Source organism: Marmota monax, unplaced genomic scaffold (genome assembly GCF_021218885.2).
Source record: "Marmota monax isolate L192 unplaced genomic scaffold, Marmota_monax_Labrador192_F-V1.1 WCK01_AAM20220418_F8-fsc00017, whole genome shotgun sequence".
NCBI classification, from domain to species: domain Eukaryota; kingdom Metazoa; phylum Chordata; class Mammalia; order Rodentia; family Sciuridae; genus Marmota; species Marmota monax.
In genome coordinates, this window is record NW_026695241.1 from 3,032,970 (window position 1) to 3,046,594 (window position 13,625).

The 13,625-nt window shown below is 55.4% G+C and overlaps 1 protein-coding gene across 1 annotated transcript; it reads left to right on the forward strand.

Annotated features, from left to right (window-relative positions):
• Window positions 1-7,337: 7,337 nt before the first annotated feature.
• On the forward strand, window positions 7,338-11,728 carry LOC124090169 (alpha-1-antitrypsin-like protein GS55-LT). The gene is given in 5 exon segments (XM_046440566.1): window positions 7,338-7,700; window positions 7,702-7,955; window positions 8,978-9,248; window positions 10,484-10,631; window positions 11,452-11,728. Coding segments are annotated over 5 exon segments (1,224 nt in total). The 5' UTR covers window positions 7,338-7,341; the 3' UTR covers window positions 11,644-11,728.
• Window positions 11,729-13,625: the final 1,897 nt, after the last annotated feature.

Genomic DNA, 13,625 nt, shown 5'->3' on the forward strand with positions numbered 1-13,625 from the left:
CAAACCCCCAGGGAGACGCAGAGCTGCCCTGAGCCCTAAAGGGTGTGAATTCTCTGCTTCCTTCACAGTCCTGTGGGGACAACTGCTCTCCTCCGAAGCCTAGAGGGGTTCAGGTGCATGTCCAGAGTTGGCCAGCAAGTGTTGTATGGGACCAGCTCAGGCACTGGCAGGCACTGGCACATGTTGACCCTGGTCATCTTCCCAGCCCACCTCTCTCTGGCTGTCTCTGTGCTGCCCGGCTGGGCTTGGCTGAGCCCACACCATCTTTCAGAGCCTGAGGTCAGGAGATGGGTGGATCTCAGCAGGGTAGGGACATATGATGAGTGGCTTCAGGGCCAGAGGCTTTGGCTTCATGTCTGTGCAGGGCCACTGCTATACCCTTGGCCTTGAGCAAGGATCTGAGAAAGCACTGACCTAGGACTAGACTCTCAATTTGAATGAAGGGGCGTTGGGAGAGACCCAAATGAATGACGTCCTCTGTGCACAAACATTGGACTGTACATTACAGGGGTGTCTGTCAGGAGGTGAGAGGCTGCAGGGGGAGGTGGGGGAAGGTTTCCAGCCCAGGTGAGCACCTCATTCTATCTCCCATGTCACATCTCGTACTTGGATTTTTCCCTTTAGAGTGAGGGTCTGAGGCCCAGAGGGGGTCAGGGCTTGGCCAAGGCTGCACAGAGAAGCTGAGGCAAAGGTGGAACAAGCCTTGGTTTTCTCCTCTGGGACCAGGGGCTGAGACAGTCCTGCCCGTGGGATCCAGGCTTCATGGATGTCAGACCCGGGCCCTGACAGTGACCCCAAGCTTCCTGCTGGGTTCCCTCTATTTCTTGGCCTGTTCCTGAAAGCCTCAGGGCCCAAGACCTGCTCCCCCTGGGCTGCTATTGGAGGCAGCACCCTGCAGCCCCAAAGCCTTGAGCTGGGCAGGCCAGCTGCAGAGGGTGGACTGGAGCCCCTCAGGTACAGACATGGAGGCCAAGCCTTCAGGAAAGGACTGGAGGTGGCATCCTGATGGTTCTGGAAGTGGGTGTGGGTGGGAGCAGTCAGTGTGAGGCAGGGGAGAGGGAGGACCCCCAACCCAGGTCATCTCACACCATTTCGTTGTTGACCCAGAGCAAGGAGGCTGGGTCCAGGAAGGAGCCCTGACCTGAGGTCACAACCCATGGAAAGCACCAAAGCCCAGCATGAGCCAGCCCTGCCCCCTGGTGACAGTGGCCTTGGTAAATGACTTCCCCTTTTTGTCCTTACAGTGGGGAGGAGAACCTCTGAAGGAAGAAGTGAGGCACAAACAAGGTGACCAGAGGTGGCACTGGCCCTGGGGAAGCGCCCACTCCTGCAGGTTACCTGCTGGTGGTCACTTGCCCCAGAGCAGGCAGGGGCTCTGCTCAGCAGTGAGCTGCTTCTGAGGGGCCATTTCCACCTGTCCCCACCTGTCTGCACATCGCCTGCCTGCTCATCACTCTATGACAGAGCAGACATCAGCCCAGGGTCACCATCATTGTCACATTTACTAAATGTCATGTTAATTGTTGCTTTTGTTTTGCTTCTTTTCTTTTTCTTTTTTTCTTTTTTTGGTGCTGGGGACAGCACCCATTACTAAAAAAAAAAAAAACATCAGCTGATTGATTTGGTGTGGCTCTTTCCCAGCATTGTATGGCAATGTGGCCTCCTTGACCCTGGTCGTCTTCCCAGCCCCCATCTCCAAATCCAGTGGCAGAAAAATCTAACCAAACACTCGGGCTGGTGACGATGAGGTAAGAGGAAGAAAACCAAGAATTTTCTAGGCCTTGCTCATTGGTCCAGAGGCTGAGCTACAGACCAAGGTCACAAAGCAGCTGAGAGGCCTCCAGGCCAGACCAGGCTTCCTATTCTCCAACTAGGGCCCGAGCCCCGAGAGAAGCATTCACCAGTAGGCCCAGGTCAGCAGCATGGGCTCTGGAGCCCAGTGCCTGAGTTTGAATACTGGGTACTGAGTGATCTGGAGCAAGTTTTCCACCTCTGGATTCCCAATTTCCCATCTGTAAATGGGAATGACCACAGAACCACCTCAGAGGGGCTGTGAGGATGAAATGTGTTCTTATGTGCACTGAGCTCAGCGGCGGCTGGCTCAGAGTTGTCAATGGGGAAGGTCAGCTTGAACCCCATGAAGGTGGCCTTCCCAGGGCTCCCATTCCCATGAGTCTACAAGGTGGGCTCAGAACTGCTGGGAGCCATTAGCCAAGTAGGTATGACAATTTCCTTGCCAGCGTACCCCATGTTGCAGTGACATTGAATGTACGTGACCTTGCTCAAGGACCAAGGCAGATTAGGGTGTTCCCGGTTTTAAGATAATCGTGTTTAGGGCGTTCCCAGTTTAGGTTCCAGGTTTAAGGTTTAAGATTATTCCTGCTGGGAATAGGGCGTATCCTGCTGCCTGAGTTCCCCTTGAGTTCTCACGGGATTCAGACAGTATATTTTGGAGATAGAAGCCCAGTGGAGGTGGATTTGGGCAGAGAATGTGGATTTCCCCAGAACATGATTGTAGATGGCTGGTGTGAGTTTGGGAATAAAGAGATGCTGTTTGAATCTACAAGCTGTGTGGTGGCTCGTGATTGTGTGCCCAGCCAGACTGCGGCATTTGTGCCCAGCCAGACTGTGGCAGTGCATGTCTGTAATCCCAGTGGCTCAGGAGGCTGAGACAGGAGGATCAGGAGTTCAAAGCCAGCCTCAGCAATGGCAAGGCGATAAGCAACTCAGTGAGACCCTGTCTCTAAATAAAGTACGAGCAGTGGCAGAGGGCACCTAGCTCACAGCCCTGGGGAGCCGAGGTGCGGGAACATTGGCTCTGGTGGCCTGGTCTTTCCCGCCACTGTCTCTTGGCAGCCACTGCAGCCCCTTTGCCTGGGTGAGGACCTTCCTCCCCTTCTGCAGATGAGGACAGAAGGCCACAGAGGGCAGTCAGGAGCCGGCTGGTACCTTCCATCCCCTCCAGATGTGCCCAGGGACAGAACCGAACAACCCCCCTACGGGCAGTGGTTCTGAGCCCACCTTGTAGACTCATGGAATGGGAGCCCTGGGAAGGCCACCTTCATGGGGTTCAAGCTGACCTTCCCCATTGACCACTCTGAGCCAGCCGCCGCTGAGCTCAGTGCACATAAGAACACATTTCAGCCTCACAGCCCCTCTGAGGTGGTTCTGTGGTCATTCCCATTTACAGATGGGAAACTGGGAACCCAGAGGTGGAAAACTTGCTCCAGATCACTCAGTGCCCAGTACTCAAACTCAGGCACTGGGCTCCAGAGCCCATGCTGCTGACCTGGGCCTACTGGTGAATGCTTCTCTCGGGGCTCGGGCCCTAGTTGGAGAATAGGAAGCCTGGTCTGGCCTGGAGGCCTCTCAGCTGCTCTGTGACCTTGGACTGTAGCTCAGCCTCTGGAGCCACGGAGCAAAGCCTAGAAAATTGTTTTCATTCTCTTACCTCATTGTCACCAGCCTGGATTCTGGAGTGTTGGGTTACATTTTTAAGCCACTGGATTTTGCAGATGAGGGATTGTAAAATGACCTGGGCCAAAGAGGCCAGATTCCCATACAATGCCTGGGAAGGAGCCTCACTGTATCAGTTGGCTGCTCCTTTTTTTTTTTTTTTTTATTCCACGGGAATGAACGCAGGGCCCTGGAACACTGAGCCATATCTCCAGCCTTTTTCCTAAAAGAAATTTATTTTAACACTGGGTCTCACTAGGATGCTTAAGTTGATGAATCTGTCTTTGAACTTGTGATCCTCCTGTCCCAGCCTCCTGAGCCACTGGGATTATAGGAATGTGTCACTACACCCTGCCAAATGGGACTCCTTGAGAGCTCACTGTGCAACAGTATTTCTTAGCATTTTATGCATGTTTAATTTGCACAATAGCACTATAAAGAAGTGCATCCTTATGACCTGTAGGAAACTGAGATTCAGAAAGGTGAGTAACTTGTCCAAGGTCACATAGTGAATACAGAATAGAATTCTAGCATCTGGCCTCAGAGGCTCTCATTTTAGCCACAGGAGCTTCCTGTCTTCATGACCATGCCATCCTGAGGTTTTCTGTTTCGCCTTCTGGTTCAATTTTATACATAGAGAAAGGGTTAAAATACCAGGTCTGGGGTCAATACATCTAGGAACAAATCCCAGTTCTGTGAGCAACTGATTCTGTGGTTTTCGGTATGCTGCCTGACAAGTTTGGGCCTCAATCTTCTCTGGCATAGAGTGAGGAGCAGGCAGGCGATGTGCAGACACGTTGGGACAGGAGGAAATGCCCCCTCAGAAGCAGCTCACTGCTGAGCAGAGCCCCTGTCTGGCCTGGGGCATATGGCCACCAGCAGGCACCCTGTAGGAGTGGGCGCTTCCCCAGGGCCAGTGCCACCTCTGGTCACCTTGTTTGTGCCTCACTTCTTCCTTCAGAGGTTCTCCTCTCCACTTTAAGGACAGGAAGTGACACTCAAAGAGGGGAAGTCATTTACAAGGCCACTGTCACCAGAGGGCAGGGCTGGCTCATGCTGGGCTTTGGTGCTTTCCATGGGTTGTGACCTCAGGTCAGGGTTATTCCTGGACCCCGCCTCATTGCTCTGGGTCAACAACAAGGAGCAGAAATGGTGTGAGATGAGCTGGGTTGGGGGGTCCTCCCTCTCCCTGCCTCACACTGACTGCTCCCACCCACACCCCCTTCCAGAACCATCAGGGTGCCACCTCCAGTCCTTTCCTGAAGGCTTGGCCTCCATGTCTGTACCTGAGGGCTCCAGTCCACCCTCTGCAGCTGGCCTGCCCAGCTCAAGGCTTTGGGGCTGCAGGGTGCTGCTTGCAGTAGCAGCCCAGGGGGAGCAGGTCTTGGGCACCTGAGGCTTTCAGGAACAGGCCAGGAAATAGAGGGAACCCAGCAGGAAGCTTGGGGTCACTGTCAGGGCCTGGGTTTGCATTCATGAAGCCTGGATCCTATGCGCAGGACTGTCTCAGCCCCTGGTCCCAGAGGAGAAAACCAAGGTTTGTTTACCTTTGCCTCAGCTTCTCTGTGCGGCCTTGGCCAGGCCCTGACCCTCTCTGGGCCTCAGACCCTCTCTCTAAAGGGAAGAAATCTGAGCAAGTGATGTGACGCGGGAGGTGGATGGAGGTGCTCACCTGGGCTGGAAACCTTCACCCATGTCCCCCTGCAGCCTCTCACCTCCTGACAGACACCCCTGTAATTTACAGTTCAACGTTTGTACACAGAGGACATCATTCATTTGGGTCTCTCCCAACACCCCTTCATCCAACTTGAGAGTGGGGTCCAAGGTCAGTGTTTGCTCAGACTCTTGCTCAAGGACAAGGGTACAGTAGTGGCGCTGCCCAGGACAGAAGCCACAGCCTCTGGCCCTGAGGCCACTGGCCATATGTCCCTACCCTGCTGAGACCCACCCACCTCGTGACCTCAGGCTCTGATAGATGGTGACTCTCCACCACCATGAAGGCTCAGCCAAGCCCGGCCGGGCAGTACAGGGACAGCCAGGGACACGTACAAACCCCTTTTAGCACCATCTTTAGTGCTGACACGCAGCTAGTTAAAGAAAAAGACAAAGGTGTGTTCCACAGCGTGTGGCTGGCTCTCTCTGGATTATTTAGACATGAAGGCCAGGAAAAGAGGTAGTAGCAAGAAACAGTTTTTCACTTCATTTTGATGTCTTGTTGGAAAGAAAAATTTCCAAAGGTCATGGCAATGAGTGAAGCTCAGGGTTTCTCATTCCCAACTCCTTCCCACCAGGTTTTCCTGCCTCAAAGTCAGGGACACATGTTTCTCTAAACCCTGTTCAGATGGCGACTTTAGCTAAGGGCTGCCCTTGGCTTCTCTGCAACTTAGCCCTCGGGTTCCCCGACTGTATGGAGAGCAGGTTGAACTGAGGGGCTGCAGGAGGGTAGTTCTCCCCACAGAGCTGGAGGGTCATGGCTTGGGCAGAGCTGGAGCCTTGGGTGCTCTGGGGTCAGGGCTCCATGGCTGTCCACCTGTGGCTGAGGGTGACACTGCCCTCCACCACCTCTAGGCAGAGCCTCCTCCCCCTGGTCCAGCCACAGGCCCTGCCCCACGCTACTGCCTCATCCTTAGCCATAAAACACAGACCCAGAGGTCGCTCAAAGACTTAGAGTTGGCAACACACGCCAGTGCTTCCCTCAAGGGGAAACTCCCTCGGAGCCCTTCAATGCACTTTTGGGGTTGAGACTTCTTTAATTGTCCCAAGAACCCCCACTTTATATGTGGGCAACACAAGGAGCAGAGAGTTCAAATAACCTGTCCTGGCCCACACAGCTGGGGAGGGACAGGGCCCTCTAGCTCCCCTAGTGTCAGGACATGAGTGGCAGCAGGATGGCAGGTGTCAGATCAGGCAAGGGCGGGCAGCGACCGAAGGAGGCAGATTTTTAAAGGCCACTGAATGAGGCTTTATTGAGATATCACTCCCGGGTGGAACTCGATCAGACCATAGAGTTACACAGGTAAGGGTTTGAGGAGAAACCGAGTGGGAGCTCGAAAAGTCTGGACTTTCATGGGGCTTACAGAAAAAAGAAAGGCTTGGGACAGGAAAAGGTGTTTTTAGAACCCTTGTCCTATTGGAGTTGGTCAGGAGAGCTGGCTGAACTCCAGGATTGGTCAGGGGGTCCTGCTGATTGACAGGTGTTAGTCAGGAGATCCCGCTGATTGACAGGCGTTTCTGTCAGCACCTGATTGATGTTCCTTTCCCGTGCTGGCTGCTTATTCTAAGTCACCACCACCAACATGACAGCGGGTGAACCACACAGGATGCCCGCCCACCTTGAGGCTGAGGTCACAGAGCAGCCTAGGCATGCCCCTCTTCACTCAGGGCTCAGGCTCCGTCAGGGCCAGGTGGGGACAGACCCTGGGGGCTCTAGCACAGCTCCACCATGTCCTCAAGAGGTCCAAGTGCAAGGTGCTTCCTCTGCAGGCAGAACATTCCCCACAGGACACAGCTTCAAGGTGATTGCAGCTGCCAAGTGGAAGGGCCCAGGGTGGGGGGCTCAGGACCCCACAGGCCAGTGCCTGAGCTGGCCCATACTCCACTTGGAGGCCGACGCTGGAAGAGCACCTAAACCCCTCTAGGCTTTGGAGGAGAGCAGTTGTCCCCACAGGACTGTGAAGGAAGCAGAGAATTCACACCCTTTAGGGCTCAGGGCAGCTCTGCGTCTCCCTGGGGGTTTGCAGTGATGCAGGTGGAGGAAGGGCTTGGCACAGGCTGGGCCGTCTTGGAGCTCACTACACCCTGGTGGCTCTGCATGGTGTCCGTCCAAGCCAGAGAGAATCACTGTGGCCTAACTCAGGCCTCTGACCTCCTCTGCCTTGCAGGACGATGCCGTCCTCTATCTCCTGGGGCCTCCTGCTGCTGGCCGGCCTCAGCTGCCTGGCTGCTGGCTCCCTGGCTGAAGATGCTCAGGAGACAGATGCATCCAAGCCCGACCAGGAGCACCCAGCCTGCCACAAGATTGCTCCAAATCTGGCGGAGTTTGCCTTCAGCCTCTACCGGGTGCTGGCCCATCATTCCAACACCACCAACATCTTCTTCTCCCCTGTGAGCATCGCCACGGCCTTGGCCTTGCTCTCGATGGGCACCAAGGCTGAAACTCACACCCAGATCCTGGAGGGTCTGGGCTTCAACAACACGGAGACTGCAGAGGCTGACATCCACCAGGGCTTCCAGCATATTCTCCAACGGCCAGCTCCAGCTGACCACCAGCAGCGGCCTCTTCATTGACCACAATCTGAAGCTGCTGGACAAGTTCTTGGAGGATGTCAAGAACCTGTACCACTCAGAGGCCTTCTCCACCAACTTCACAAACACCAAAGAGGCCAAGAGGCAGATCAACACTTATGTGGAGAAAGGGACCCAAGGGAAAATTGTGGATTTGGTGAAAGATCTGGACAGAGGCTCAGTTCTCGCCCTGGTGAACTACATTTTCTTTAAAGGTAAGATGAGACAATCAGCCTGAGTGTGGTTCCCATGAAAACCCCAAAGCTGTTTTCCTTCCACCAGTTCTGGAACTTTCCTTGGCAGCACTATCTGCACTGTAGCAGGGCCTCTCAAAGTGGTCCCTCAGTCTTCCATGTCTAGGCCCTGAAATGTCTTCCACCATCAGTTAAGTTAGCGAAGTGTTGAGAGCCACAGCCGAAGGGGGCCCAGCAAACTTCCAGCTGCCAACTGATTGGCTCCTCTGTGGTGATGCTCATTGGGCTGTTTCCCCGCCCTTTCAGACCTTGGAGCTGCTCATTGGGGGACTTTTTTTGGCTCCGCCCATGCGGCCCAGCCAATCGGCCTCAAGAGCAGGAGGAGTGGGGGAGGTTGAGAGGCTTGTGGGAGGCTGGTGGTGGCAGTTGGGCTCTGAGGGAATTCCTGTAGTGTGGTGCTGCCTGTGTGTTCTAAAAATAAAGTTTGTTTCTTTTGACAAGTGGCTCCTGAATTGTGCCCAGCCAGACTGTGGCAGGAAGAGTTGATAAAGCCATCAAAATCATTGACTTTTCTGCAGGACGCATTAGAGTCCTGACTGTCCTCCTGCTCACTGGGGACCCCAGCAGGGAGGGGCACCTGTAATGTTTCCTAACTAGAGAGCCACTGATGCACATTGTGGCAGGTGGTGGGAGGGAGTGGCCTTTCATGGAAAGTCCTTGGAACAACTCTTGATGTGGAGTGTGGCAGCTGGGGGTGTGCAGGACCTGGGTCCACATCCTGCCTCCCCCACTCAATGGCCTTGACATAGGACTAGCCATCTTACCTCTTTGGGATGTGACTGTCCTAACTTGTCATGGACAAAGCTGTCAGGATCTAGAAATCCCGGCTGATCCTCTAGTCTTGAACGACACTCACCCCATCACCCAGGATGGAGCAGAGGTGGGTGAGGAGCTTCCCCCCAGGCAGGCTGAGGGCGCCTCTGCTCTCCTCTCACATCCAAGCCTCCCTCCTACCTGCTGCCATCCACCTTCCCTCTGTCCAGGCACATGGGAGAAACCCTTCAAGGTAGATCGCACCATGGAGCAAGACTTCCATGTGGACGAGGCCACCACCGTGAGGGTGCCCATGATGAACCGCCTGGGCATGTTTGACCTGCACTACTGCCACACACTGTCCAGCATGATGCTAAAGATGAACTACCTGGGCAATGTCACCGCCATCTTCATCATGCCCAAGGTGGGGAGAATGGAGTATGTGGAGGACACCATCACGAAGGAATTCCTCGACAAGTTCCTGAAAAAAGATTATACCAGGTGAGTCCAGGGAGAGACCCACTGGATGGCACAGGCACAGACGCAAGGTCCCTCAGGATCAATGCATCAGAAGACAGCACGGGCAGCAGGGGGGACCATCCCTGGGGCCACAGCTACAGTGAATGACCCTGTGCTACAGGAAATGCCAGGGCTCAGCTCAGGTAGCAGCTGAGAAGGGACAGTGGTCAAAGAGCAGGACACAGATCCAGCTGGAGGGGGACTTCCCTCCAAGAATGTACATGGTCCCCTCCCAATATCCAGGGCCTCACCAGGGCACTGACACTAGCACATGTTGTGGCAGAATCAAGGACAAAGGCCTGGGCCTGCAGGTTAGGGCAGCAAGAGGGAGGACTTCCTGTAGGACCGGCCGAGGTGCACAGGGGAAGCACCTGCATGGAAAGGCCCAGAACAGGAACAGGCAGCACTGGGAGCTCAGGGCACGTTCCCACAGGCTCCGTTTCTCTGTCGCAACTCAGGCTGGTCCACTTGTCCCAGGAGCCACACAGCTGGGGTATGTGACACAGAGCAGGTGAACTGTCCTGAGCCCAGCCATGGCCACTGGTGGAGGAGACACACTGCAGACAGATGTGACACACATGTGCAGGTTAAGCTGCACTTGGATGGTCACCATTGCTGGCCCACCCAGCCTCCTGAGGTCCCTGTACCTGGGCTGGGAACAGAGTGCAGTGCATCCTGGGACTGGTCCCTGAGCTCGGTGCCAGTGTGCAGCCTCAGCACAGGCCCCTGGGATTCGCACAGGTCCCTGGGGACACCAGATGAGCCTGCATCCATGGGTTTTAGAGGTGACAAGCCTCTCCCTCACTGAGCCTGTGTCCCTCGGTCCTGCTGCACTGACCCATGATGCCCTGGGCCACAGGCCCTGGGGAGGCTCTGGCTGCACAGGCTGGTGTGACCACGGGCTACAGGATGACCCCTGCTTCCGGGAGGACACTCTGAAACTACCTGGAAGACTCCTTGGGGGAGGGGGTGAGAAGGGGCCACAGGACAAGATGTTCCCACTGACGGGAACATTCTCCATGCCAAGTGTCCAGGAAGCTAAAGGTAAAAGGACTTCTTACTTTAAAGGTAAAAGTCAAAGGACTTCGATGGCCGTGGGTGGGGACAGGGCAGGACGCAAGATAACCAATCAGGAGAGAAAACACTTTCAGAGCACCATGGGGCCCAGCAGAACCCCAGAGACTCTGTGAACCCCTCATTTCCTATCTTCATACTAGCTCCGTCAATTTTCACTTCCCCAAACTGAGCATCTCTGGAACCATCGATTTGAAGTCTGTCCTGACAAGTCTGGGCATCACCAAGGTCTTCAGCAATGAGGCTGACCTGTCTGGCATCAAAGAGGACTCTCCCCTAAGGGTCTCCCAGGTGAGGATGGCCATGGTCCAGGAGTCTGCAGGACAGAGTGGTAGGGGCCTGCTCAGGCCTGATGCTGATGGAGGGTCAAGGGACACAGCAAGGGCCAGGTGAGTCCTCCTGAGGATGCAGAGCTTCACCAGCTCTGACAGGGGAGGAGGACAGAGCCAGGGAGGTGGCCTCCTGTGTTCCATCGAAGGACCTCCCCTGAGTGGCCCACTGACCCTTACATTTTCCTTTCCCCAGGCCATGGAATCCTTGGGCTTCTGTTTAAGCACATTAACACTGAGAGGCTTAGGCTCAGTATCTTCATAGAATGTTCTGGAATCTTCCATCTGTGACATTTAGAGATATTTGTGAACCAGCAAATCTGAATCATTCCCGAGTCCAGTGGGCCACTTGCTGGGGAAAGCAGGAGGGGAACAAGGGCAACTTCAGGTCCATGTGGGTGGCTTCTTATAGGAGTGTGGGCACTGGAAAGGTCACCACCAGAGTCCCTGTGATGAGGACCTCCTAGCCCTACAGGGGGAGGGGATACATGTGCAGGTGACATGGAGGCTGATGGTCTTCCTCTTGTGCCCTGAGGTCACATCCAAGGACAGGAGAGATGGAGGTCAGGAAAGGAGGGGAGGGGAGCAGTCTGAGTCAGGAAGAGGCTGAGATGGGGTTGTGGGGACCTGAGTGACCCACAGGGAGGCCTAGGACAGGACAGGCTGGTCCAGCAGGAAGGCCCTGGTGAGGTCCTGTTGGTAGGAGGCTCCCACGTGGGGCCTTGCTGCAGCCTGGGGTGGGGCAGCAGGACCTCAGAGCCCTCTGCTTCTCTCCCCTCCAGGCCCTGCATAAGGCTGTGCTGAGCTTCAATGAGAAAGGCACAGAGGATGAAGGGGACACCGTTAAGGGACCCATGGCCCTGACTCTTGCCCCTGAGGTGAAATTCAACAGTCCTTTCCTCGTGATCATCTATGAGCACTCCACCAAGAGCCCCCTCTTTGTGGGGAAGGTGGTGAACCCCACACAACAGTAGCCACCTCGGGTGCCAGACCCTGGTCCGTGCCCTGCTGGGCCCCTCCCAGATGACATTAAACAATGGTTGGCCTGGCCGACCCTGACGTTGTGGTCTCTGTGTCTCCCTGTGTGTCCTGAGGTCATGTGAGGACTCCTGGTCAGAGAACCTCTCAGTGACACTGCGTCATGTGTGCGAGGTTCAGGTGCTTTTCAAGGGTGACTGGCTGAGGCCAAGTCCTGTGGGCCTGGGCATGTCCATTCCTGAGAACTGCTGTACTGTTCGGGAGTTGCCATGTCTCCAGTGCCCTCCCCTCCAGCCACACCCCATGTCCCCACTGCCCTCCCCCTCCAGCCACACCCACCTCCCTCAGTGACCCCCAGGTAACCCCCTCAGGGAGGACTCAATGATCGCCTTTAGGTCCTCACAACCCTCATTTCTCCTCTGAACCTTCTGCAGTGTCTCCCTCATGAGCTTTGGGGACACCTCACATCCAACCATGACCCTCTGTGCCCCCAGACCTGGCGGCTCACACCCTGGCTTTGAGTAGCTGTGACTACAGCCACAGCAGGTAGGTGACCATGACCCCTCTCACCACACTGTCCCCTCACCAGACCTGGCCGCTGGCCTCACAGGGCATGTCCTAGGGGGGTTGGAGGAGGTGGTGAGGAGCCTTCCTCAAAGGGCTGGGCCAGGACCTGACCTCTGTCCTTGTCTTTCCATAGCTGCCCAGGAGGCTCACATGTCCCCTCTTGGAAGAGCCCCTGTCCCCAGTGAGCAGGAGGGGCTCTGTGTCACTCTCTCCCCCTCAAGCCCACCAGGCCCCTAGGCCCCCAGGACCTCAGACCACTTATCCTATGTCCCCTCTCCCTAGTTGCCGCAGTCTGGCTGGGCACAATTCAGGAGCCACTTGTCAAAAGAAACGAACTTTATTTTTAGAACCACACACCGCACCACACAGCTCTTCAGGAAAAACCCTCAGAGCCCAACTGCCACCACCAGCTTCCCACAAGCCTCTCTACCTCCCCACCCCTCCTGCTCTTGAGGCAGGGTCGCGTGGGCGGAACCAAAAAAAGTCCCCAATGAGCAGCTCCATGGTCTGAAAGGGCGGGGAAACAGCCCAATGAGCATCACCGCAGAGGAGCCAATCAGTTGGCAGCTAGAAGTTTGCTGGGGCCCCTGTGAGCCAATCATCAGCCGGCAGCTGGAAGTTTGCTGGGGCCCCTTCGGCTGTGGCTCTCAACACTAGTCCTGTGCCATGGTCCCAGGGATGGCTCCTAAAGGTCTCGGCAGGCTGCGTTGGCTGTGGCAGGGCAAGGACAGCCCCCCTGGAACCCCAGCCCTCCTGCCCTGCCTGGGCTCTCACTGGGGCAGTGCACCTGGCGCCTCCTCCAGGGTCCCCCCGGGTCCTCAGGACAGCAGGAGATCTGGTGGGTGGCCCAGGCTGTCCTGGAGCAGCCCTGCCATGGGGCGCCCTGGCCCCTTCCACCCGCAAGGCTGCTGGGCTAAAGCAGCTGGGAGCCCACAGGTCCCTAGCCAAAGGCTCCTGTTGCCTGGGCTCTCCCAGGATGTTCTTTTCCTGTGGACCCTCATCTTGGAATAATTTCCTGTCCACTCAGAGGGTAAATGCAGACAGAAAACTCAAGGTTGAATCATATTTAATTCAAAATGGTGAAATACCATCAAGCTCACATAATCATTCTAATCAATTATTACATCTGGTCCCCAAACAAGTATTCAGTCTCCGATTGGCTCACAAGAAGACTTCCAGCCTCTTGAAATGCCACTGGCTAAATGAATCTCATGGATCACAGAGGGTGACTTCAGAAGTCCTAAAGACCTGGCTGGAGGTCCACTCTCATCCTGTCCCTGCTGTGTGATCTGGGTAACGTGAGCAATGTTCTCTGAGCTACATGTCTTCATCTTAGTTACTAAAAACTACTTAGAGTTGGTGTGAGGTTAAACCAGAGAGTGAAATCAGCTTTTCCATGGTGGCTCAGCAG